General features: G+C 30.8%; 1 protein-coding gene across 6 annotated transcripts in view; it reads left to right on the plus strand.

Annotated features, from left to right (window-relative positions):
• Imp (IGF-II mRNA-binding protein) overlaps positions 1 to 26,905 on the plus strand; it is an 81,360-nt gene that overhangs the window by 43,853 nt on the left and 10,602 nt on the right. For 2 of the 6 annotated variants that reach the window (XM_035091907.1, XM_035091908.1), the window contains exon 1: positions 2,088 to 3,757. The exons of 2 other annotated variants lie outside the window; for them this stretch is intronic. In XM_035091907.1, coding sequence (XP_034947798.1) covers positions 3,669 to 3,757 — 89 coding nt within the window. In that variant the 5' untranslated portion in view covers positions 2,088 to 3,668. Of the gene's footprint in view, positions 1 to 2,087; positions 3,758 to 22,312; positions 23,326 to 26,905 lie in introns of those variants that run through there. 2 more of the 6 variants (XM_035091910.1, XM_035091911.1) reach the window with 1 other exon arrangement.

A 26,905-nucleotide genomic window follows, 5' to 3' on the forward strand; every position in this document is an offset into this window, starting at 1 on the left:
TTTAACGAATATTATTTTTTTTCAATGTAAATTCAAATCTTTCTTTATTAGAATACCAAGAAGAAAATTTAAAATCTTCTACCTGTTCAAACAAAAAGATTTTATAACGGAAACGGCCTTCATTCATGCATAGAAAGGCCTATAGGAGTAATGCGAAAAGAATTTTGAGAAACCTACAATTATTTTGAGTTTAACTTGAAGTGTAATTAACTATAAATAATTAACATGTCATAAAAAAAAAAGAAAAAAAATTTTTAAAACAAGAAAAAAGAATTCGCTGCTGGTTGGTCAATTACTTGGTCGTCTTCGATGCGAGTTTATTTGAATTTCATTGCCAAATCAGGTTTGCTGAAGAATTTATGCTCAACCGGAAGAGTAATATTGAGAATTTAAGCGTGAGAATATCGCTCAGAAGCTTTCGAATTTTATAATAACGGTATGAATAAGAATAATAATAATAGTAATAATAATAATAATAATAAAAAACATTCCGCTATCAAATAAAAATATTTGACCACCTCAGTTGTATCTCGTTTACTAGATGATCAGCGGGCGAATTTGAAAGGGCGTCGCCGCGCATTTGACCTGGAGAGAGAATTCTCGGAAGGAAGTATATCCTAGCGCTTAAAATTGTGGGACCGGCGCCTGAGGATAACTTGGATAGAGAACCGAGATCGCAGCACTCGAGAATTTTTAAGTTTGTTTTTTTTTAACCTTCATAAACATTGAACTATTCGTTTTTAAGAGATGATCTACTCCAATTTCAAAACTTGTTCTACTCCAACTGTTCTAACAAGATAATAATTCGTGTTTAAACACTTCCAAAGTCTCCATTATTCTTCTATTCATCTAGCAATCTTTTTTCAACATAAAATTCAAACGAATAAAAAATCATACAAATATCTTTTAGCACGCCACACATTCTTCTATTACAGCTTACAAAATTAATCGATAAATTCAATTTCATAAGATTAGTTACATTTTTTTTTTGTATGTTAAGCATTGATTTATGACTATGAATATACATACATTTTAAAGTCAAATGTCAATTTATTGAATGGACCGTTTTGTGGAAAAATTTCTTCCATGCAATTGATATTACAGGAATAAAAGCTAAACAGTTGAAAAGAATATAAAGGCGATCATTGATGTGATGGAATAATCGTATATAGTATATAAAAGTGCACAAACAACGAAATTCGTGCGGCAATGTGTCACGATGTTTCATTCGTGGATATTTTTTTGTGTTGCGCTCGATTTTGGAGCATCGATCTTGCTCGTCATAGTGGCGGGTCTTTTAGTGCGAGTGAGACAGAGTGAAGGTAAATACGCGAAGAAGAGAGACAAAAGTATCCACGTGAGAAGAGAGTGGGGTTTGACCTTGGCGGTAGTGGGAAGTCCGCGTTACGTTTCGCTCCTCAGTTGTTGGGATGAGGGGTTCGGGGTGAAAAGAACTTGGAAGAGTTGTTTACCGGCATCCGCCAGATGTCTCCGGCGCTTACCGGCTCGATGACGTAGGCATTTTCCAATTCGCGCGGTCGCCTGTGGGTCGAGAGAACGCACGCGTGGGACGGGGTGGGGTAGGAAGTCTCCCGGGCGCCGGGGACAGCTAAGTGGGGACGGGGGGAGAATTCGCGGGTACCAGGGGCGCATTTAGAAAGTGGGGATAAGTTACGGCTCACCGCGCGCCCCATCTGGGTTGATGCAGAGGGGATAGATGGACTAGAGCGTGGGGGTAGGCTGGGCGCGGCCTAAAACACCCCGCGCGACTATGCCGCACACACGATTATAAAAATAATATCAGTGTACCGCGCTTTCTCGCATAGATATCCTGGCAATATTCTGACACTTAGCACGCTGCTGTTTTCACACGGCTGTGCACCGCCCGCGACTCATCGGATCAGCTTCACAAACATCACCAACATTACCATCTGCTTCAGTTAAACCCAACGACGTTACGATTTTCAACACTGGCTACCACCACCACCGCCGCCACCGCCCCGACAGTACGCACGCGTGCATGTACGTGACGCGCGTATCCCGAAATCCGAGGAGCAGGCAATTCACGTTTTGGCCAGTATCGTACAGGAGAAAATACGCGACGCGCGCGTGCAGCTTACCGCCACCTCCGTTTTTTCGGTCTCGGACATTCTTTCAAAATTCACAGTATTCTATTCTTATTCAGTTGCATATCTTTTAGTTTCCGGGTGGCAGAAGTGGGTGGGAGTTGATATACAACTAAAATACATCAGGACAAGACATCAACGTCTTTTATCCTCATTCTTCTTAATAAACCAGGACTTCCGGATTCATCTTGCCAGCACATCATCACACTTACATCGCTCATTAAATAACAACTGCTTATATTGTAGCATAAAACAACTAGAGCAAGAACTCTTTGACTTTGGCACGCGCCCGGCTTCTACCGCGGCGCCTCACAATTCTCTGTTTCCTTATTCTTCATCCCTCCTTGTTGCGTGTCAAAGTGCGTCAGTGTTTGCTACATCCAAAGCGTAGTTGTCATTTTACTCAGTATCTGGAAGATCTTTAAAAGCAGTCCCTCTTTAATCATCTACTATTACAACTGCATTACACTACTCTCATCATATTGGACGCCAGTCTCTGCACTTGAAACTTCCTCAGAGATAACGATTACAACCGTGCCACTGTCTCAACACTACGTCACATTGCCAGAGCTAAAAGAAATCCAATAAAGTGTACATATATGCCTCTTGCTCACCTGCTTTAAAAAAAAGTAATTAGCAATCTTGATGCATTGCTGAACCTCTTAGCGGATAACTAAACAGCTTGAGAAAAAAAAAATCATAATTGACTACTTTTCGGCAATAATAGCACGCGATTGATATAAATCGTGTGCATCTAGGCAGTGTGGAAAGGTGCAAAGAAAAAGAGAGCGCAAGAGAGATAGAGAGGAAAAGAAAGAAGCGCGCGAACAAGGAAGGGGAAGGGTGAGGGAGGCTGAAGGGAAGGAAAAGGGACTGCACGCGGTCGGGATACACAATTTCAAAGAGCTGGAGAGGGGCAAAGAAGGAGGAGTGAGGACGCTACCATTCTCGTAACAACTGTCGCCGGTTGCTAAACCCGCGTGAAGAGTGTGTTGCTAGTGGTGTATTGTCGTGTACAATTTATCGTTCTTAAGTTCGTGATTATATATATTTATATATAAAAAAATTATATATATATATACATATATTTTTCATCATCAACGCTATATTTTATTCTCGTTGGACTCTGTGTCATTCGAGAACTACACGGAATAATCTAATAACTAGTGTGTGCCAGTGTTTGAGTCTACCTCATCAGTCGTTAGCTCCAGTTAACGAAAATTCAAGCTCCTTTTAAAACTTATAAGGAATATATTAAAATAGGAAAAGAGAGTGAAGAAAAAAAAGTGAAAGAGTGGAAGAAAGAAAGAGAGAGACTAAGATAAAAATAGATAAATATATATATAAATATATGGATATTATATATGTATTATAATAATTATTATTATAATAAATATATATATATAAATATATAAATTATAGTTGAACTCGGACACAAGCTAGTTCTTGTAAATACGAGTAAAAAAAGGCCAGTTTTTTTGTTCTTTCGTTTATTTGTGAATTTCTTTTCGTAAAAGAAAAAACGTATACGTCACTTCGAAAATGTCTTTGGATAAATTCAGCGAGGGTGGAATGTTGCAGAAGGAAATGGAACGTTTGGATATCGAAGAAAAAAATGGTGAAACCGCAAGGTAATTTCAATTGAATGCTAATCAATTATTTTCTTATCATTGACTAAATATATAAACATGGGACTTTAATTTGTCTCATATTTACTTTTTTGGCGCCAATTTTTCGATATAATTATTCCTCAGTAAGTTTTTTATCACAAATGTTATTCAAACAATTTATCGATAATCGCAATTCAGCTCGTTTGTCTATTTAATAGATTATTATTTCGTCTAACCAAATACACACAGTATATAAACGTTATGATAAGATATTATATATTAAACATGAACAATCGTTTACGTACCAGCTTGACTATTATAAATTACTTATTAATAACCAGATGGAATTTTTTTCATTGTCATTTTGTTTGGTTTACATTAACACATAACGAAATAAAACTTGGTAAGTGAAAAAAAAAATTAACGTTTCGCTTTCAGATGCATGTCGAGCATATTTGGCGCCAGTTTTTATTTCTGGCTTCTTTTATCTTTTCTCTTTTTATGGAATATCAAATGCAGAGAAAAATAAAATGATAATGAGAATATGTTCCCGCGGCACGTGTGAGAGATTGACTCTCGATTTTTGAAAGAAATGAGGCGTCAAGTCGAGAGTCAGCTTGCGCACTGTAAGTAAATATGACTCAGTCGTATAGAAGGTGATGGTGGTAACTATATAACGTCATTTTAATACGGGTGGCCTCAAACATGCGTGAGCCGCATGGTCGCTCGAAATAGTATTATGTAGTCGTCTGTTGTGATGTCTAATTCTGGGTAAATAACGGAAAATTTGAAACTTTTTAAGGGCTTTGTGTTTTACCGAAAGGCATGTTAATTAAATAAAATATATCATATCATTGAACATATTACGTAAAACATTTAAGAGTATAAGTCATTACGTTTCTTCATTTTAAGTCACCTTGAATCGATAAATTTTCCTTTTAAACGTCGATATATATTTTGAAGTAGCTCTTGTAGTCATTTCTTTGAATTTTAAATCTTCAAAAAAATTCAAGCTGTTGGAACTAAAAGGCCAGGTGTCATTTTTTCCAAGAAAATCTCATTATTCAATGGATTAGTTTTTGATGATGCATAAAAAAACCTAAAGACAATTTTATATACTAATTAGGGTAATTTCACGTGGAATTAAATTCATTGAATTAATGTAAACATTGTCAGACTTTGTACTCAAATATTTAATAGTCCCTTCTATTTTTCAAAGAAATTGAATGTGTATCACAAAGTGACATGATATTTTAAAGAAAATATTAATCATCACAATGTACACTGTAAATTGTAGTCAATTAAAAAAACGCACATTAAGTGTATTGAATGTTAAAACTCTATATACCAACTATTGCATTTTGTAGTCACTTTTTATTCATTTTAGAGTGTGTTAAATTCGATAATTTGTTTATGGAAATTAAATATTCAACACACTTTATGTAAGTTATTTTAATATACTTAAAAAATCTTGGATTTGCAGTGTAGGTTATGATAAAATTTACATTTTTAATATTTTCTTTTTATCCTGGTGATAATTAAAATAAAAAAAATTAATTTTTTCTTTACTATCATATCATTTTCAAATTATTTTTACCTCCTCTTTTTGGAGTAAAATTTAACAATCTCACTATTTTTATTGCTCCAATCAATTATAATTATATATTACTAAAGAGACAACAAAGTTCTATGTCTTTTTATGAATTTATTCTTAGGTTTTGTCATCCTCATATCAATATCCATTATTTTATTAACGTCTTCATGTTGATTACATTTCAAGTACTAATCATACCTGCTCAAAAATACGATATAATAAAAAGCAAATTTTTAACAACTCTACAAAATAGACTCCGAAATAATCGTCAACTATTTACCATATCAATTGAACAGATGCTAGTACATATTACGTTAAGTTACTAAGACATTTGAAGGAATTATTCTTTGAGAATTTTTTGACTTGTTAGAGAGTTGCTAATAACTCGAAAATGTATCGTTATCGAAGTATTGGAATATTTGGCAGTTGAAGATGTTATTCAATATCTAGACGACTCCTAGAACATTCTATTCAAGCTTCCCGTAGTAGCGTGCGCGTCACTGCTGTATGCGTGTCAGTGCGTGCGTCCGTTTTCCGGATGTACGCACTTTTCTAAAAACATTAGATAGTCAAAAATTAGACCCACGCACTCACACTAATTTTTATCTGCGCTCTATGCTCTCATGATTTTTCACGTCACTTCGAGGCCGCAGCAACCACTTGATTCTATCGCTGTGGGAACCAATCTCTTAACACGAAACTGTGCCGTACATATTCTATCACACGATATACTATTACATTTAAAGATAAACTTGTTTGACAATCCGTAAATTTCAAGGTTTAATAAAATGTAAGAAATATTTCCTTCGTAATACCAATTTAATTGAGTACAGAAACAATTGTCAATTTATCAATGACCAGTTTATCATCATTAATACTTCCAATGCTTGTAATGTAAATTATTTCCTTTGTGTATTTTATGTTTAATTAAACAATTACAGTCAGCATTTTCCTCAATGTTTAAAGGATTTGTTTACAATATGAATAATTAGTAATTAATAAATGTCTTACTTAATCAAAAGATGAAGTAAATATTTATTAATAGTCAAGCAATTATTATTATTCGAGTAGATTTATACAACTCAAATGAGTGATTTATTAATAGCTAAAACATTTCATTTCTATACCAAAATGCTGTAATTGGATGAAAGGGATAAGTTAGAAGAATACACATGATAAAATAATGAGTACATTATTAATGACACCATTTTTGGAGCCACAGATCACATATCTTATACATTTGTGTTTGCATCAAACAAACGCTGGAAAACATTTCTAATATATTTATTCATCTTGAATAAATCTTTCTATCAGTGCTCCAAACATCTTTAGACCCATTGTCTGTTTGAAATTTTTTTAGAAATATGACGTAAGTTTTCTGGCAATATTGACCATATGATATTTAAAAGCCATTGATTTTTCTTTGGTTTAGTTAATTTATTTATGCTTCTTCCTTTCACGCGTGAAAGATATACATTTTGAAAAATACTGCAACGACTATCATTTTTTGTGTAGTTCAAGAATAATAGCGTAGGCATGACGAGCTGCCTAAAGCGATGAACACGAGACGAATTCGAATGTGGATGAAATTCTCGGAAGTGCTATCCATTGGCCCGGCATTAATGGCGACCGTGCGGTTAGTTGATCACAATTCGAGGTCATGATGATCTTTATTTCACCATAATCTAATTTTTCAACTCAAAAATTCTATTATATCTTTTGTCTTTGAAGAGGAGAGAAAGGTCAGAAATGCGGTAGAAAAAATGAAAATAATTTACAGCCGGATTTAGTGATCTGATAGTTGATGTTATGAAAGGAATTTCTATTCTTTTTAAGCTACTCATGAACCTCCATACGAGGTCACTATGAACCTAGGAGAAAGGTCAAGATGACGATTCGTTGGAAAAAGACAAAAAATATTTCTCACAAACATTTTACGTATGTAATTAATCGTAAATAATAACTCATATGATTATTTTTTAAGAATGATTTGTGTATGTTTATTTTACATTTGTATCATTGATTTATTTATTATTTTATCAAATTAACTGGCACAAAGTGGTTCAAAACAAGTGACGCATCCAATCAATGAATTCTAATATAAACATATCTTTTCATTCTGATATTCGACCATGTGTAAAATGGTTCGTGGCTCTATCTTTTGGCTAAAGACTACGTTTCGCCCCCGCAGTGCCGGTAAAATCAACAGCTTCACTTTTTTTTGACATCCGGCAAAGTAACGACCAAAAAAATAGCAGACAATGAGGAAATCCATTAAGACACTTGGAAAAATAAAAAAAAAAGAATTCTAATGAAATGTTTATAGAAAAAAATGAATAAACAAAACGAAGACTAAAGATGTTAATTTTGGAAAACTTCAAGTCAGGTAATATGCAAACAGAATAACTTTGAACCACTAGTCACACGGTCTTTTGTATAAGCACCGAATTTGACCAATTTCTTAGAAGAACCTCTTCAAGTCATCGAGTTTACCTTCACTACACATATATCCAATCCTTTTTTATCCGTACAAAAATATATAAACGCGTTACTCTTTCACCCACATCATTTATATGTCTTAATGTTTCTCATGACCAAATTGACTACCTGAATGTTTGCATCGTGTTGTTCAAGGCAGAAAAGGATCTCTAGAGGTCCATGGATTTACTTCAACCTTAAAAGAGTATTATTCAAGCCCGACTAACTCTCTTTTCTCCTTTTTTATATAAACCTACCTGCAAATATATATCTTCAGCAAGAACTTTAGGTTCATTTCAACAGATACTTCCTTGATCCTCAATTGGCAAACTCGTCAATTTTCGGAATGGAGTATTTTGAGAATTAACGAAACTTCAATTTTAACCACCCCTAGCTTACAATCATTCGAGTATCAACTTTAAATCTTTCCCTCATTCATTGGAATTTTTAGCTTAAAGATTAGCAAGTATAATTGGCAGATTTAAACTTTAAGTCTGACATTAAAGTGATGTGGAGATAAAAAATTTTTTAATTAAAAAACTTTTGTTTTATTGACAGTTGTTTTGAGTATTATTTATAATGATTTTTAATGATTTGTTATTTTTTTAGAAGGGTAAATTTCATGCGTACAAATGGCGACTCGTATCATCATACACACCGCCATTATGTAAACTGGTTTGATACTGACTTGATTAGCATACAGAGCTTGTAGTATAGGTACATCACGAATTATTAAGTAGCTTTATTGTGTTTAATTACTGAATCACTCAATTTATGAAGTTCTTAATTATTTTATTTCTCTTAGAAATTATTTGAATTAATTATTATTAATAATTAATGAATATAATAATTTTAAGATCAATATTGTTATCATTTCATCTGGATCAACTTCCTCATTCTTAAGCTCTGAATGAAGCAAAATCGGATTAAAATAAGTCAACGAGTCGTTTAAAAATTGACACAATAATTTGATAGGGTTCGTTGAGTCAATTAATTTCTTTAATTTGCTTTCCTTTCGTCTTTCGTAATTATTATAATTATTTTATAGTCTTTGCTTATTTAATTAAATGATTACATGTGTAATTGTGAGATTGTTATTCTTTTCAGACATGCTTGGCGTGTCTAGATTTTCATTCCAAGAACATTTTTTTGCTAACTCAGGAAAAAGACTACTTGGTTTTTGCTATGCTTGAAATTTTTCATTGATTGTCTCTGCAAGCTCAACTCTAATAACACGTTTCAATGATTGGAGTCATTATAGGAAACTGATGTGTCATGTTAACAAGAAAGGTAGATTTTTATAAATGCTGAAAAATGTTTTCTTAAAAAATATTGTGCCGTAGTGACAGAGCATAGTAATTGTACCTCATAAGAAGCATCAGCAACATTTAAGAATAATAAAGTTAAAGGTAGAATCTATGCATTAACATCTAGAACTCATATCGATGATTAATTAAATATGGAGCTTCTCTCAATTTCAGTGCTAAAAATTTATCAATATTTGGATTAGCTTTTATACTTCTAATGCTAACGATTCAAAAATAAATTAATTGAAAATTAAAAATTACCCAACTGGATGATGAGTTATCACAGGATATTTCCAGTATGGTGTTACCTTCCAGATATATTCTACGACTTGACTATCATCAACATGGTTATCTAATCCATGGTAGTCTAGTCATGGAATATGGCTGGATCATACACCATGCCAAGAATGTCCTACATGAAAAGTTAGTTTTATCAATGTCTAACAACTAGACCAAGTTTAGGTTCAGCTTAGTACATTAAACATTGACATTTAATCATACTTTACTTTATTATAAAATACAATATTGAAACAATAGACAAGTTACTTACCCTGCATATCAAATCATTGGTAAGGAAAACTGGATCAGCAGTGGGCTATCCTTAATTCCTACTAAAGAAGTATTTAACCTATTAGGTGTAATAAATGAATTTCCATTTTTAATAAATAAAAGTGGTATTTTTTATGAGTAAAATAGTTGATTGCGTAAAAACTCAAGTCACAACAAAGGTTATTTTACTTATAATGAAAGAAAAAAACGGTTTGGATGAGTCACATCAAATGTATGCTACTTTTTTTTAATTACAATTGAACCTAATAAAAAATTTCTCTCAACTACCAATATACAATGCATTTAGAATGTGAGAAAATACTTGCAACAACTATTTATGATTATTTCTTGATTAGAAACTCATATGAGTCATAGTAAAATTTAGGATTCTGAAACTAAAGAATGTTGATTGTACTCTGAAGTAAGAGTCCATTTTTACAAATAAGATCTTGCTCACTGTGCTGCATAATAATTTTTGCATTTAAATTTTAGCAACAAATTCAACCTATTTAATTGATTAATATTAACTCTTCAGAAACAAGTAGAGTTTGATTCAAAATCATTTCCTGAAAGTGAATTGATTTTTATTTTTGTTAAAAGGAATATTGCGAGGAGGATATTATTTCTCTAGATGATCCAACATAATAAAATTAGTTAAATTTTGTAAAATTTAATATCAAAAGATTCACATAGAGTACTCAATCGTAAAAAATAATTCCGCAACCCTTGTTTCCATCACAGGAAAATTCGTCAAAAGCAGGAGATTCAACCCTTTTTTCTCTTTTAGGCCTCTCCATGTAGCTCACATTGGAGGTGCCTGGTGGGCCAATTACGCGCCCCTCGATTGCTCAAGTACGTAGGCGGTTCTTTCTTCATTCTCTTGCGAACACTCATGCTTCTCGCGGCAATTAGAGTGTCGCGGATATTTCGCGACATCTTATCTTTCTCTTCACTAAAGTACTTATGTACTTCTTTTCTTCCATTCCATTTACGTTCATTTGTACCTATACAACATCGCTAAGTGGTCCAATCATAATAAAAACAAAAGATCACTTGTGTTATCATTTTAAGTTCTCATAAGGATGTTTGTCGTACTAAAAAGAAAAAAAAAATAAATCAAGAAATAAATAAATATAAATGAAAGAAATAATTTTCGGATAAATTTGAAATTCGCTCGGAATCTCAGTAGATCAAGCGACCTACAACGAGACTTCGCCCACGCACTATCCTAAAGTATTGATTACTTTCCGCCTCTGGCGAAGAGAAGGGTAGAGGAAGAACTCTGGGAGGGTTCCCCGGAGTGTATGGGAAAGAAGGTGGTAGTGTGGAGCAAGTAAAAGACTACCTACAATCTCTCTAGCTCCTTGAGCGTCGTCTTCGTCGCCCTTTAGCTCCGTATCTTATTGTCCGATCGATTTACGACACGATAGACCCTCCTCGAGAGTATCGGTAAAATTTGCCTTATTCAATGCCATCAGAATCGGAATTTAATTCCGAGAAAAAACACACTACTTGTGTTTGAATCAGTCACTTGTGCGGTCTCGAAAGAAATCTCTTCAATTTCCGTTGCTAAGTTATCAAACGTGAGAAGAAGAAGATCTAGTCAATTAGCAGCCAATCTCGATCAATCGATCAATTTGCTAAACAATAAATTTTATGACGATTCATTAAAAACTTTTCGTAAATTAAATATGTATATTTCAAGATATAATTGATGATTAAAAATATATTTTTCTGATCATCGACTAAATCCTTTAACAACCGTTCTCTCTTATTCTTGCGTCATAGGATCAACATCTACCAATACTTGCGTTCATTCTCGGGTTCTAAATGGCGGGGATTTGAGAGGCCTAACGATAGAGTGAACGACTGTGGATACACACAGTTGGACCAAGGACGAAAATCGGCGTCGTCATGCGGCTGATCGCGCCCTCCTCAAACGGAACGAGACTCTTAATTTTGCATCGCCATAAATAATTTGACCGCGGGCTCCGCTTTCGTTTTCCTGGAACCCGGGTCCGTTTTTCTATCCTTCTTCTCTTTTATATTCCTCACTTCGTTCCTCCTCACTCGCATGTCCCTCAGTCGCTTTCGCAATGATGCTGCAGTGTCTCGACGTCACTAGAAGCGAGGCCACACCCGAGACTACTTATTTTTTGCCTCATTCCATATGTCTTTTGTTTATTATTTGCAGTAACTCGACGATGATGTGCTTGTTGTACTTTTTCGAAAAAGAATAAAAAATAAATATATATATTAGAGGACTTTTGAGACTGGACTAATACTTTCCACGGAAATATAAAAGCACTTTCAGCATGTTTGGATGTACATACGAATATTGACAATTATAAGTGCATTTTGAACGTTTTGCTCAAGAGTTTGAAGAAACTCTTGGCAATCAATCTAACAGGGTCAAGAATATTTGCTCATCATCACAAAGAGTTTCTTTGGGTTATTTTTAATATTTTTGAATTAATATTTGTGTTTTTATTTAACCGTTTTCCACGAAAACTTTTAAACTAAATTTTTTTTTTATTCTATGATAATATTTATTAATGATTGACTTAAAAGAGAACCATTCTCTTCAAATGTATCAGTTAAAACATAAATTTTCAGTAAACTTTTGTTTCACTGAAGATCAATTTATTTTACATTTAAAAGTTTGCAGAGTGTGTTGAAATTACTCACATAAAGTGTGTTTAATACTAAATTTTTAATAACAAGTCATGGAATTTAACACACCTCAAAATGTGTAATAATCACTAAAAAACAGTGTATATCTACTGATTAATTCCTGAAGAATCAACATGAAATACACTCAATGTGCATTATTTTAATTTACACGAATTTTTTTTAAACATTAAAATCTGTTAGAATAATATTTAAAACTATTTTCTGTTATTCGTTCTCATGTTTGTCTGTTTTATGAATAATTTAAAAATGACAGTATCATTTAAATATTGTTTAAATTAATAAAAGTGTTTTTGCTAATGTCACTGTCATTGCTTCTAATGATTTCAATTGTTACAAATTGATAACTCCAAAATTTTTTCGTGATGTAATACTAAGTGAATCAGTTGAAAGTTTTTATTAAATAAAAATTCCAATCAAATTCAACAAATTTTTAATGACATGGCTGAGACACCTGTCATTAATGAGTAGTTACTGGTATTCAGTTAGTATTGATTGGATCATCTTGAACGAGTGCTTGAAAAATAGTAATTCATAATTTTCAGGTTACAATAATAATAATAATAAAACCACTTTTCGTTTTTTTATCTTAAAAAAAAGATTGAAAAACAGATTTATAAAAACAATTTTTTACCAATCTGTGTGAAAAATAATAAATAAATATGAAATTTTTTTCTGTATTAAAATAACAATTATTTGCAACAAAAAACAATACAAATAAAAAATAATTAAATTTCGCAAATTCATTTAGAACTAATGAGATTAGTATTCAGTTTTAAATGATAAGTGGATTATAACGTTAATTTGTCTTGTCCAAAAATGCAATTAACGATATCACAACAAATCGATTAATCCTGTGGATTTTTGTGGATAAATACTTGCGTATCCATTTACCTAGGAAACCACAAGGCTGTAATCACTTTACGAGAAACTTTTGCAGTCTCGGCGAATCGATCGAGCCCCTGCAAGCCGAGTGTCTCGAACTAAGCTAGTGCATACGTTTATCAGAAAAATAATGCAGTCTCATAACCATTTATCTCAAACCTTCAATAATATGAAAATAAAATAATTTTTTTTTTTCTAGGTAAGCATGTGCATACATTCCTGGTAATTAATTCAGCCTTCCTGCAAGATGGGTGAGTTTGAATGACAGAAATGTAATCTTCAGTTCTAATGAAATTGGCACTTAAATAGAGGAATTTTTTATACTTGAATTCAAAGTAAAAGAATAGCAAAGAATTTTTATCTAAAAAAGTAAAATAAAATAGTAATATATAGACCTCAAGAGAAATAAAATAAAAAATACAACAAAGTATCGTCAAGGTCGAGCCGCTTCCCACCTGCTTCGCTACATTCTGTCTGCTGCATGATCAATGCTTCTTCCACTTCATGCCTAATTCATCCAATTTCTCATGTCTTTCAAACCTACACTTAGTTCTGACAAGAGACTAAAAATTAATGTGTACTACTTATTATTTACATTCGAGCAAATATTTATATTATATTAAGCTGAGGAAGTAGAATAAGTAACAAAGCATGCATGTCTTGAAGTATAAAATGACTTGTTTGAGAAAATGAATTGAAACAAGATAAAAGGGCAAAGGAACTTATCATTGACTTACTAACTTCATTTTGTATTCTCTTTTTCTTTCTTTTTCAAAAATATCCAACAAAGTAATGTTCTTGGGTCTCTGGTGAATATTCTCTGTCTCCAATTTTTATATTAGCATGACTATAATGATAAGATAATGAATCAAATATATATATTTATATTAATTCTCACGAAGAGAAAATGTTGATTGATTTTTTATTCAATTTGGACTAAGTGATGAAATCAATTAGAAGGTGAAATTTTTTGTAATCAATATGATAGTTTATTAATTTGTGATATCAATTTTTCAAGTATTTTATATTTCTCTTAATCATTTTGAGTCAATGATCTTCATTAATTCAGAATTGAGTGAAAATTGATCAGCTTCTTTTTTCTGGTTTGTGATTGTCTTACACAAGAAATTAAATTGAAGTATATATTATTTATTGTTTATTTGTTATAAAATAGCATAACATATAATTCATGAGCATTTATAATTGTTCCTCACTTATTTAATTAATGGGAAAAAATTTGTTAAGTTGGAACCAACATGAGGCTTAAAAATGAACTGAAAATACTTGGAAATTGTAGGAATAACTCTAAAGTACTTAGATAAAATGTATTCTCTCTTTTATATTACATTTATATTCATCATTATCATAAGCGAAAAGTGGAGTTTTATATTTCCTTAAAATGTTGGAAGTAATATCATCATTTTACAACATCCAGAAACTATTCTCTGACAATGAGCAAAAATAACTGAATGTTCAGTGATGTATTGTATCAATAAAACTGCTTTTAACATTGTAGTAGGTTGATAAGTTATTACATGATGGCGATTAGATTTTAGCGTGATAATCAGCACAATTCTTTCAATATTAACATGATCATCTAGGTATAAACAGATTTTCTAACCAAAAACTTAAGAGTCTTCAGTGAACACTAGTGTTTGTTAATATTTCCTGGTCAATATTATTTACTGGGAACATTTTAATTGAAACAGGTATGATTTGATCAACACATTATTGATCATATTGAGCATAACCTAACCATATTTAACATTTATTTCATCAAAAAAAAAAGTCTTTCTAGTAAATATTGTTTCCCCAAGCATCAAGCATTTTGGTTTCTACCAATAAAAATGCTGTGACATTTTATTCTCAGAATGAATGAATAAACTCAAATAACTTTCCATCATCATCTATCATGTTCTATGATATTTTCTCCCAAAATTTTTGCACCAAAAATTTCGAAAAAAAAAAGATTTTCACATATAATAAACTCTTGTCATAAATAAAAAAAACTGTTCTAAAAACGAAGTAGTCAAAAATTTAGTAAAATTTTAACTCCAAGATTTTGAAATTGAATTGAAATAAAAGTATTTCAATATTCTTCATTACAAACCATATTTTTATTGTTATCAAGAGATTTTCATATGGGCTAGAGGACTAATAGATCACTTTAAAAGTTGAATCGTTTGACATCAAAGCCCCTGAGAGTTGATGATCCAATATGCAAAAGTTTCATCGTAAGCCCAAGTCAATGCTCTTTGGGTAAAGAGAAGCCTCCACAAGGGTACCTATGTGTCCTCCAATTATACTGAGAACAATTAAAGTACTCGAATCAAGCGTGACAATGTCTAGAGTAAATATATATACGTAAAACCTTTGATTTTGCGAATTATCCATTTCTTTTTTCTCCTCTATAGTTTTCTGGCCTTGAAAATATTTCCCCCTGCAATTCAAACACACACATATACACATCGCTTGTCACTTTCTCCAACGAATGGAGTAGTAGCCGAGAGTGATAACGTGGTCCGGGGGTGGATGAAAAAGAGAAGAGAAACGGACCGGTGAACTCGACGAGAGAGAAAGAGAGTTTGTACAGAAAGTGAGAGTGGTGGGGAAAGAAGTAAAAGAGGGTAGTATGAAGGAGGGTAGGGGTGGAAGCGCTGACGCCGGGTAGAAATAACCGGGCTGGAATTGCTGGAATGAAAGTCACACTCGTCTCTCATGGACCTTCTGCCAAGGGTATAGTGGAAGAAATGAGGAGAAATGCCACGCGCACCCGTTGGGTCGTTCATCCCTCGGGTCAAGGTTACATCCGCATAGCCCTCTCCCTCATTCACTTCATACTACATTTTTCCTGCTGACTCTGCACTTGAGAACTTTTTATCGACCCTGTTGCCAAGCTTAACATTTTTAAATATCATCAAATATCATCATTTATTATTTCTCTTTCAATACCCAGCTCTAAACTTACAATCATATATTAATGAAAAAACATTACCTGTTATTTTTGTCTTTAATGGACTGCTGAAAAGTTTTATTGAACAATTATTTAATTAAATATAAAACGTTTTAATTAGTGATGGTATTTAAAGTCTGTTGATAATAGAAAGAGTGGTGTTTTGGAGTAACTTTATTATTTGACTGAGGAAAAAAACATATTTGCAACGAAAATAATAGCCATGTATTGATCGGTTATAGCTTATAAGCTTTGATAGAGTCGTATTATTTACTTGTGATTGTAAATAACTCGATTTGTGCATAGCTAAATACTTGAATTGGAAAAATATTGCAATTTATTTAACAAGGTGTGAATTCTCATTTAAATATAAAAAGAATTATCGAGACGTTTACGAGACAACTATGGTGCAAGTGATAATTCAGTTTAATGGATGTCTCGAGTCTTCTCTGTTAATCGAGTTGGCGGCAATTTTACGTTGAGTGTACCCGCCGGTATTTAGCAGGGACTTCGAAAGAAGTTTAGAGAATGTAACGAGAAATATAAAGAAAAAAGAATTACAAAGGATAATGTCATGTTTTTCTAAAAAAATTTCACTGCTTCTAATGCATATTTTTCAATAAATCAATAGTTCTATGTGATGGTAGTATACATAGACAAGTTGGTGGTAAAATTTATCAGAAATATAATATTTAAGATTTGTAGATGATGCAAAAGGTACGTTTGGTTATAGATATCCAGAAGTTTATGGCTGTTTAAGACATGAAAAGAGTCCTGGTATTTTATTAATATGATATAACCACTGATAAGTAGGAGCGGCAAAGAATTAAGATCTTTAGAAATGAATCTGACCTACAGTCATAACAAACATATATATAAGTTTCTTGACGTAATCCGAGCTGACCACCCACGAATTTCACGATATTTATATCTGTCTATACTTTGATTATAATATTTAATACAATACAATTTAACGAGCCTGATATGTATGATTATTAAAAGTGGATTTAGATGGATTGTTTTTTAAAATTTGCTCGTATTTATTATTTAAAAATTAATGAAAAATTGAATCATTTATTTACAATTTTCTAATTTCACTGTATAGTTAAAAAAGGTTCATCGCACTAAATATGACTTGAAGTGATATTGTCAATCATTTTAAAGCATAAACTTCATAATTTAGTTGAATATTTATAATAACTTTTACAAAATTCAATGTAAAATACATAATAGAGAAGATTGTAGAGTAGTATGATATTGGATCAGTAAGAAAATAGTAAAATATTTTTATGGTTTTAATATCCTGGAAAAGATAGTACTCAGATGATATAATAATGAGAGTATCCAGTCTCGATCTTCAAGGTAGACCCAAGTCATTAATGCATATGAACTATATTATAGATTAAAGCTTGGAGGTAATTAGATAAAAAAAATAACATTAAAAGTTATACCAGATATTTTTTTCTTTTCTTGGCAATAATATTATGTAAGAAAATGGGAAACAGGGTAATAAATTACATCAAAACAATCATTTTTACTTTATAGTCTATTGAAAAAACTGTGAATAAAATTACCCATTTCACACAATAGGTAAGCTGTAAATCAGAACAGGGGTAAAAATTACCTAACTTATCTTACCTAACTTCTTGGAGTATCACTTCTATAGTATACTCAAGTATTGCTTTTACAGCTGCATTACCAATGTTTATATTTAGATGACTATTCCATGTTGATAATATTATTCATCTAGATATGCTTATTTCCTAGAATACGTTCAATAATGATAAAATAGTTAAATTAATGAAGAATAATGTTGAAATTGTCTAGGTTTAAGTCTACTTTTTGGATCCTAGTTCATCAAGCTTCATTATTCTTGGCTCTCTTGGTCCAAGATCCAAGAAATCAATGACTTTAATCATTTTTCTTCATGTTTATAAGTATAAAAATCATTTCCCTACAATTTCGAAGACTTTTCTTTCTCTCCAACAAAAGTGGTTTATTGATTTTCATTAAACAATAAAATCAATCACCAATATGATCAAGCATCACAAGTATATCGAAACAAGTTCTACATAAAAAGAACAAGTAGTAGTAGTAGTAGAAAAGTTAGTATAAATATCAATTAAAACAGTTCACTAAGAGTTGAAAAATTTTATATATTTAATTAAAACTTCATCAATATTATAAAATTATAAATGATCTTACTGCTATAAAATCTAATGTCTAAACCATCAAGACAATTATTCCTATAAAACGAGGTAATCAATCTCGAGTTTCAGCTCAAATGGTAATTAAATTAGGTCGATGAATATTTATTTTTAAGTAAATTATCAAGAATTACTTATAACTCTAGCTAATTAAATAAAAATAACAAAATCATTAAAAAAATTACTTTAAATGTAATTAATTTTTTCAAGATGACTAGCCAATCCCGCACTCGATCAAAAATGATCATACTGACAGAAATAGTCTCAATCAATTTTACTCAACAAAACTAGAGCCAATAAAACAGAGTATTCAAATAGAAATTAATATTCCAACTCTCAGTTCCCTGTTACTGAGAAATTTTGTATGCACATGCATAATTCGTTAATGTTCAAGAGGGTAAAGACGGAAAGGACCCTTTCCTTTTCGCAATACAAGAGCCGAAATGCATTCTTCCCTCATTTCTATTTCGCCTTTGGACTCCACAACATGTATCTAAATAGTCCATCATTTTCTTATGCACCCTGTATGTTCATCTCTCCTCGCAATAAACCCAACAAAATCTTCTGACTGGAAAACGGAAGAAGAATTATAGAGATAGAGAAACATCGTAATAATTTTTATCATGTGCATAAGAGCAAGAAATGCAAGAGGGTTGTATGTTGTTTATTGCCTTAAATTGCTAATTGAACTCAACGAGAAGCAGTGGCATTCTATGCCATTTCTCTCATTTCTTCTCTTATTCTATCAGACTCAGAATGTCTCTCCATTGTCGTTGCATGTATTCTTTCCCCGGTTATTCGTATAGAGGAGTAAAGAAGAGAGATAGGAAGAAGGCAAACTCTACGTGGGTAGAAAATAAACCGAGGGAGAATAAGAGAATGAGAAGAGATTAACGCGCTAGTCTCACCCTCAAGGACAAATGCATCCCATTGTTTTCTCACCGACATGAAGATTTAACGGGATCCACGCGTAGAAGTACACTTCCGTAATCTGCTTCTCTCACACCCTCTTTTCGCTCGAGGTCCAAAATCACCAGGATAATATATACTGCTCAGAATTTTAAGCAAAACATTATTATTGTGGTTTTTTTTTTTTTAACTATCATCAAATCTCAGCCATCTTTTTTCTACGTGCAAAAAAAAAAAAAAAATAATTTATTTACAATTTTACTAGAGATTTTTTCTTTTATCATACCTGCTTTATTACTCAGATTAGACGTTTTATTATACTAATAAAAATTGTCAGAGATTAAATAGTTTGAGAGTAAAAAAATTTATTCATTCAAATAAATTTCCTTTTTTTTTCTTATATTAATTTTAAAATAGATTTATTTTTATTTCATTAAATTTAATCAACCAATCACTTTTCTAATGTTTAAAATATTCCACGATATGATAATTTGTTATTAAAAAGAAAAAAAAAGTTTTAATCCAAGGTTAATTCTGTCGCACATCACTTTAAAACCATTAAAATCAAACAAAAATTTCATTAACTCTAAACACCTTGAATTATTAAATACAAAATAATATAATATAACAAAAAAAAATATGATAAGTGAATATTTGTGACATATTTGAATACTTATTGGATATTATATAAAAGTGAAATATTTATTCAAATTCGGGTGTACTAACGTTAGAGAGTTAATTACAAAAAAAAAAAAACTTGGACATTTTTGTGGGTGAAGTACATTGCAGAGAAGATTATTTTTATTATACAATGCTTACACAGCTGTCGTGACAACGCCTGATATCATTGTAACTTTTCCCGTGAAATAGGAACAAAAAATAGCCTTTTAGTCATATACATAAATGTGTATGTGTGTATGTGTAGGTATTTTAGTGAAGTTATGAGAGTCTGATTGAATTTTTTTTAAATATAATAATATCAAGGTTTTATCTTCAAGTTTAAACTAAAAAAAATTGGCAATAAAATGTTTCGAATAACCACTCGATAGAGATATTGCTTAAAAAAAATATTCCAAAGCATCAGGGACGATATATAAAAATGAAAAGAAAAAATGTGAAATCAGTTTGGCCCGCAAGCTGGAGGCTTGAATTTGCAGAGAGGGATAGAGGGCACAATGAGAGCACTTCCTGCCTCGAATGGCGCCGGCGTTCTCTTCCTGTATTCCCTCTCCTTCACTCAATATTTTTCGGGCCGTATATACTCCCTGGTATATCTACTCTCCCCACCTCTTACTCGTCAATCTCCCGAAAAAATAAAAATAAACAATCTAAAAATGCAATGAAAAAGAGAAGCTGAAGCGACGAGAGTTCCTCCGAATTGTATAGAATACATAGAATTGTGTCTACGTACTGGAATCCCTCGTCGCATTATGATGCATTCGCCTGCCTATAATTCTTGAATGGTTAGTTCATGGTTTATAACTCCTCATAAATATCTTTCATAGTCTCTTTTAAATTAATCATTTTCTGCTTAAAAGGAAGAAACTAGCTGAAAGAGATATTGTAACATTTTTATTATAAACTTATTCTCTTCAATGAAGACATTTTTTTTTATTTATTGCACCGCTTCGTAATTAAGCGATGCTTATATGAAAGAATCATTAGCATATTTTTTGTTTGTTTATCTTTTCCATTCGTATTTGTAAGACTGCTTAAAAAATATGAATATATTATAAAATATGTTGCAAATTGTGCTAAGCAATTTTTTATTAGCATTCTTGATTACTATTTAATTTAAAAAAATAATTCTAAACTGTGTATTAGATACTACAATTTTGTTCATATTTATTGATACTATTTGATGTAAAGTTGAATATTATGGAACTTTATTTCAATTGTAATGCTAAAAAATTCATCAATAGTCACTTTATAGAGAAGGTGACACAAAAAAATAATTGAAAGAAATTTATGTTAGTACTATTTTTTATCGTGGATTTAAATGAATTTTTGTTATCATTATCATCACATATTGGTTATCAATTTAGTCTTATTTTAACTGTTTTGATAGAATACCTGTCCGTAGGTTGTACCAAGTCAAGCATTATTTGAATCAAGGAAATATGTTATTGATTCTTGAAGTAAATATTTCTTGAAATAATTATACTATTAGATTCATTTCGAATTCTTCAATCATTTTTTTTCTAAACACCAAATAATTAAAAAATGGTTAATTAAATAATAATTATTTACTTTAAAATATTTTTCTTTCTTGTAAAAAAAACTTTAGATATTAAAATTTTTGTGGAGTAAACAAATAGAGAGAATTAATTGGTTCTATTGTTTAGTCATTTTTACTTACGTTCATTATGTATTTTTTTTGTTCAATGTAGATTTATTCATTTTCAAGATTGCAAAACGTTTCATAGATTTTTTAGAACAAATTATAAAAACATCCTTACTCTTCTAGTGGTCAACATATGGAACTAACTTTTTAACATTTGTAACATTTCAATGTTCTAACAAGTTTAGTATAAAATTAATGTTTTAAATACATCTTTGGATAGCTTAGAAATAATTATTCGTATCTATTATCAATATCAGTTCATTTGAAAATTAAATTAAGAAATAGTGATTAAATTTATTAATGATAAAAAATTTATAGGAAGAATGCAGAACGGATTTATTTAGTCATTTGTGGTACAACTGCATTAAAATCTGTACCAAGGGTTTCTATGAAAAAATTTTCTTTTTCTTCATTTGTTATAATTAATCAAAAAAGCAATGATTATTTATAAATAATTTATTGATTCATTTTGAAAGTAGTTAAAATGATAAATTAAAGTAAACTAACAAAAAATGGAGGATATTTCATTCCATCAATCGCATTGAAATAATACAACCAAACAATGGAATAATTAACACTCAAGACTCTTTCAAAAATGTCCCACGCTCTAATCTCTAGCGCGTTTACTAGTCACATCTACTCAAGTTCCAGGTCTTTCTATACTGCATTCAATTGAGTGTGCCTAACGAATACACTCACATATACCTACTCTTCTAAAGTATCTGCAAAGCCACATTCGTATTTGACTATGAACATTATCGTGAGTGAAACTTCTACAAAGAACCATTACATCGTGTCTTTGTGTGTGTGTTTTACGGTGGCGGCGCACTAGTTCGCTTGCTACCACTACCGAACATCGTCTCGACTTTTGCATTGGCAGTTTGCCGTGAGACTTTGCGCGGTTCGTCTGTGAATTGTGAATATAAAACTTTATTTGCCTGAGTTCACTGGCTCCCTCACTAGTGTGTGTTGTAGCTTTCTACCATCAATTGTTTATTTTTTTCCAACTAATACCAAATCATAATGAACTAAAAACTATTACACAGTTACGTTAATATAGACTTGATTATTATCAAGGTTAAATCGTCAACCGGCTTGACCACGACTGCGTCATTTTCAGGCACGTGGTGTTGCTTTAACTCATTATTATCTGAGTGCTAGATATTTCTAAAGGTTAATGTACTGTTTTTCTCAACTGTCGCACTTGCAGTGATAAGTGAACAAGTGACAATACATTCCAAGACGATTGAATAATTTTATTCTTTTTTTTTTATTTGGTTATTTATGTTTGTAATTGAAAGAAATATATGTATTATTTACGGTTAAAGAAAGCTACTGGAGTTGGTAAGAATATTCTTTCTAAATTGTTCGCTTGTTTTTTCCGATAAATTAAGAATGATCTAGTGCAAATAGATGGCTCAAAGAATTTTTTCAAGTGCTTTGATCAGTTTATCTCAGTTGTTATTCACTAAGAAGTATAATACATCAATGAGATAAATTTGTCCATTTACAAATATTTGATGTGAAAAACAAGTTTGAAATTCAAAGTTTCTATTCCAGTTCAAGTGAAATTTATTGTTTGGTATCGTGTTATTTCGAGGAAAAGTATGACTGGATTGTATACATTGACCGAATGCAGTTCCTACAAAGTTTACTCCCGGAAGCGAACAATGTAATTTCCATATTCTTATTAAATATTTTTTTGTTATTTTGATTTATTTTCAGATATGTCTCATTTAATTTTGTGTTCATTTGCTGACGTAAACAAAAACAGAATTTTATTCCTAACCAGTTAACTAGGAATATCATATACAGTTTAATAAATCAGTGAATGATGCAGAAGTTCATTCATATCAATTGTAAACATTCTCAAATTCCGCGTGATATTACTAGTATTTTGAGTTGAAAAACAAGAGGTCAATCTCTTGTGAAGAATGCTTAGGTAGATGTATATATTTATGTGTAATAATTATTTGACTGAGTATGATGAGTAAGGAAAAGATGAAAGATAAAAGTTGGCAAAAGACGTGAAAGAATTAAAGACAGATAAATCTGTAATGCAACGTCATTCATTTCTTGGCGGCTGCTTCGTTTGTCATACAAGACATTATGATGGGGATGTAACTACTGACGTCTAGTTCTACTTACGGAGTAGAATGTATGTATGAAATACCTTGAAATTCACCATATTATATTTTTTATTTTTTAAACGTTACAACTAATAGAAGGAAATTATAATTAACGACAATGTATTTTTATCATCAGATTACCGTTTAATTGTTAAGTACTTTTTATCAATTTTCTGAAAACAACTTTACTTCATTTTTTTAATTTAATATAATTTATCATAATTATAAAAAATTACTAATCAAAAATTTCTTTATAAATCATTAAGATAAACTTGATAATTTGATTTATTGCGGCAAAAGGTATTTATTTAATTGCATAATAATGAGAAAAATTGGAATGTTTTTAGTGATTGGTTATTTTTTTGAAACGAAAGTTGTTATTAATTTATTTAAAAAAAAAATAATAATTGTGAAAACACAAATTGATAGATCAACTTCAAGAAAAATGATGGCATGAATTATTGATTGTTACAATTTATCATAGTGAATACTACTGTAAGATAATCATGACAGTGACTCGATGACATGAAAACTTTGTCAGACCTGTGAATTCCTAGTAATTAACGTGAGCATTTTGATTCTAAGAATCTCAAGATTTTTCAACAGTTTCGCGGAAATGAAATGTCGAATCTCTAACGAATGTCGATATTTTAACTGCACTTGACACATTTCTCCATCCTTTATCTACCTACAAAAATAAAAAACTTATAAAAAAAAAAACACACTACAGAGATCCAATTTAATAATACACAACAACTGTAGTTGACCAGAAGGTGAATAACTTTGATAATAAATCAAATAAAAATGTAAAATACTTCTTACATAAGGAAAAACTTAAAAATGGGATAATTAAAAAAAATAAAATTTAATAAGCTCGTTAGAGTATCCTTTAAAGCCTTGTCATATTAATATTTGCATGGCAACTATAAAGACTGACCTTGTCCATTGGGAGTTCCCCGAAGAACGGCGGGCAATGTATCGTTCTTCCTCTTCTTCATAATTTTTATTCTCGTCGACGCTTGAGTGAGACGTCATGCTAAAAAAAATTCATACAGTGTAACGTTTCATTTTTCTCTTACTTGCAATCATCCAGCGTGAATTTCGTTCCGTTAATTAACCGCAATTTATGATCCGAAAATTAAGAAGAGATAATTACTTGCATCATAAATTGCTTAAGAAATGTTAGAGACATTTAATTTGATATTTTTTTGAAGTTTTGTGAATAAAAATTGTCTAATAAGAATTAATGAAAGCCGTGAGAATACGATCTAAAGAATAGATCGATAGGATCTTGAAGTCTTAAGTCTCATAGCTTGTAACTTCCAATCGTCTCAATCTAGCTTAGGTCAACGACTTGGGTCATATTCATACAGAAAATCGGGCTCTATTGAATAATTTAAACTAAATCAGTTTTAACTAATTCTCACAGAAATGCCTCGTAGATAAATGCTATTTTTTACTATGAAAAATATCGATATTTCATTAAGTTGATTTTAAAAATATTTCGTGACTCTTCTTAATTATTGTGATGTATGTTTAGTTCTCTTTAGACTGCGGTGAATGAACGTACGTAAAAAAGATACACGTCATTTTTCGAGCAATGTGACTGTAATTCCAATGTTGAAACGTTGACAATGAGTCACTTCCAATCCGCCCACTAGTACAGTCAACACTCTGGGAATTTATAATACTTTAATCATACAAGTTGCAGACGCTATAAATAATTTCTTATCGAACATGTATATTATTTTCGGCCCTTACTTTTCAACCCTTTCCTTACGATCGATTTCATTTTCGACTCAGTTTACATTGATGAAATGGAGAATTCGGAAATTTCATTTCACTGGAAATGGAATTTTAAACCAAAAATATTCATTAGTTGTTCAGATGAAAAAAAAAAAATTAATATAAAAATTAAATCATTTGGTGATCTTTAAGGAGTTCAGAAAGCCTGTAAATAATAAGATCAATATTTTTAGCTAGCTAAATATTTTCTTGAGTTATGAGTAAGCTTTAAAATAGAAAAAAAAAACATTTTAATAAACAGATTTATGAATGAAATTTTGGATTGTTTGTGATAAGAAAATTTTTTGATGAAATTTGAATGAAATAGACTGTTAAATATTGAAGTATACATTTGAATATTTTTGAAGCACTCAATGAAAACTAGTCCTCGACTTCATACAACAAATTACAAGATCGTAATTAATTTAACATGTAGACGAAAAATATTACAAATTGTTAATAGGTACTTAATTACATAAAAATATTTTATTAGCTGATAAATCAATTTACATATTTTAAATTATGAATCGCATTATTTGCAATTTTATTGTAATTTGTTTTATAAAGTGGAGTGAAAATTACTTTTCAAGTTTTAAGAATTAATTGAGGTTAATTGAATTGTCTTTCTACAATTTTTTTTATCCTTTAATTTTTGTTCCAACGTGAATAATTATTGTCATATCCGTCTGACATGTTTTTAATTTATTCTCAATATAAAATTCGATTTCATTTAAATAATTTTTACAGCTAATCTAATCAAGTGTTTTTTATTTATCATAGGTAGAATAACATTTCTTGTCAATGCTCTTTTTATCCAGCACGCTAAGAACGAAATGTTACTTACAAATACATCATTTTAACTCGTCAAAATTACTCAATTACATCAAACTAACCAATAATTACTGTAATATAGTAATATATTTTAATGAATTACATTGATATAATATTTTTATTTAAAACTTTTTGAACAAGTCAATATTTACTTACATATAGAATCGATAACATAATTTACTCAAATTATTTTTCTATAATATATTTGATTCTTTTTTCTTCACACAAATTATTTGATTCACACTCCATGATGAGAATAATAACATTAACGATAGTATTAATTTTCAAATCACTCTGAAAAAAAAAGATTTGTTTAGGAATGTAAAATAATATAACTTTAACACCACAGCAATATAAAAATTATTCACAAAAGAATTATTGTTACTTTACTATCTAGATAACTATGAATTCAATGTACTACAAATCCCAGGATGTCACAAACGTGCTAAAATAACACGTTTAAAGTGTGTTTAATGTAAAATGCCCATTAACAAACTATGCATGATT

This window comes from Chelonus insularis, unplaced genomic scaffold (assembly GCF_013357705.1).
Source record: "Chelonus insularis isolate UGA/USDA-ARS -01 unplaced genomic scaffold, ASM1335770v1 contig_89_pilon, whole genome shotgun sequence".
NCBI classification, from domain to species: domain Eukaryota; kingdom Metazoa; phylum Arthropoda; class Insecta; order Hymenoptera; family Braconidae; genus Chelonus; species Chelonus insularis.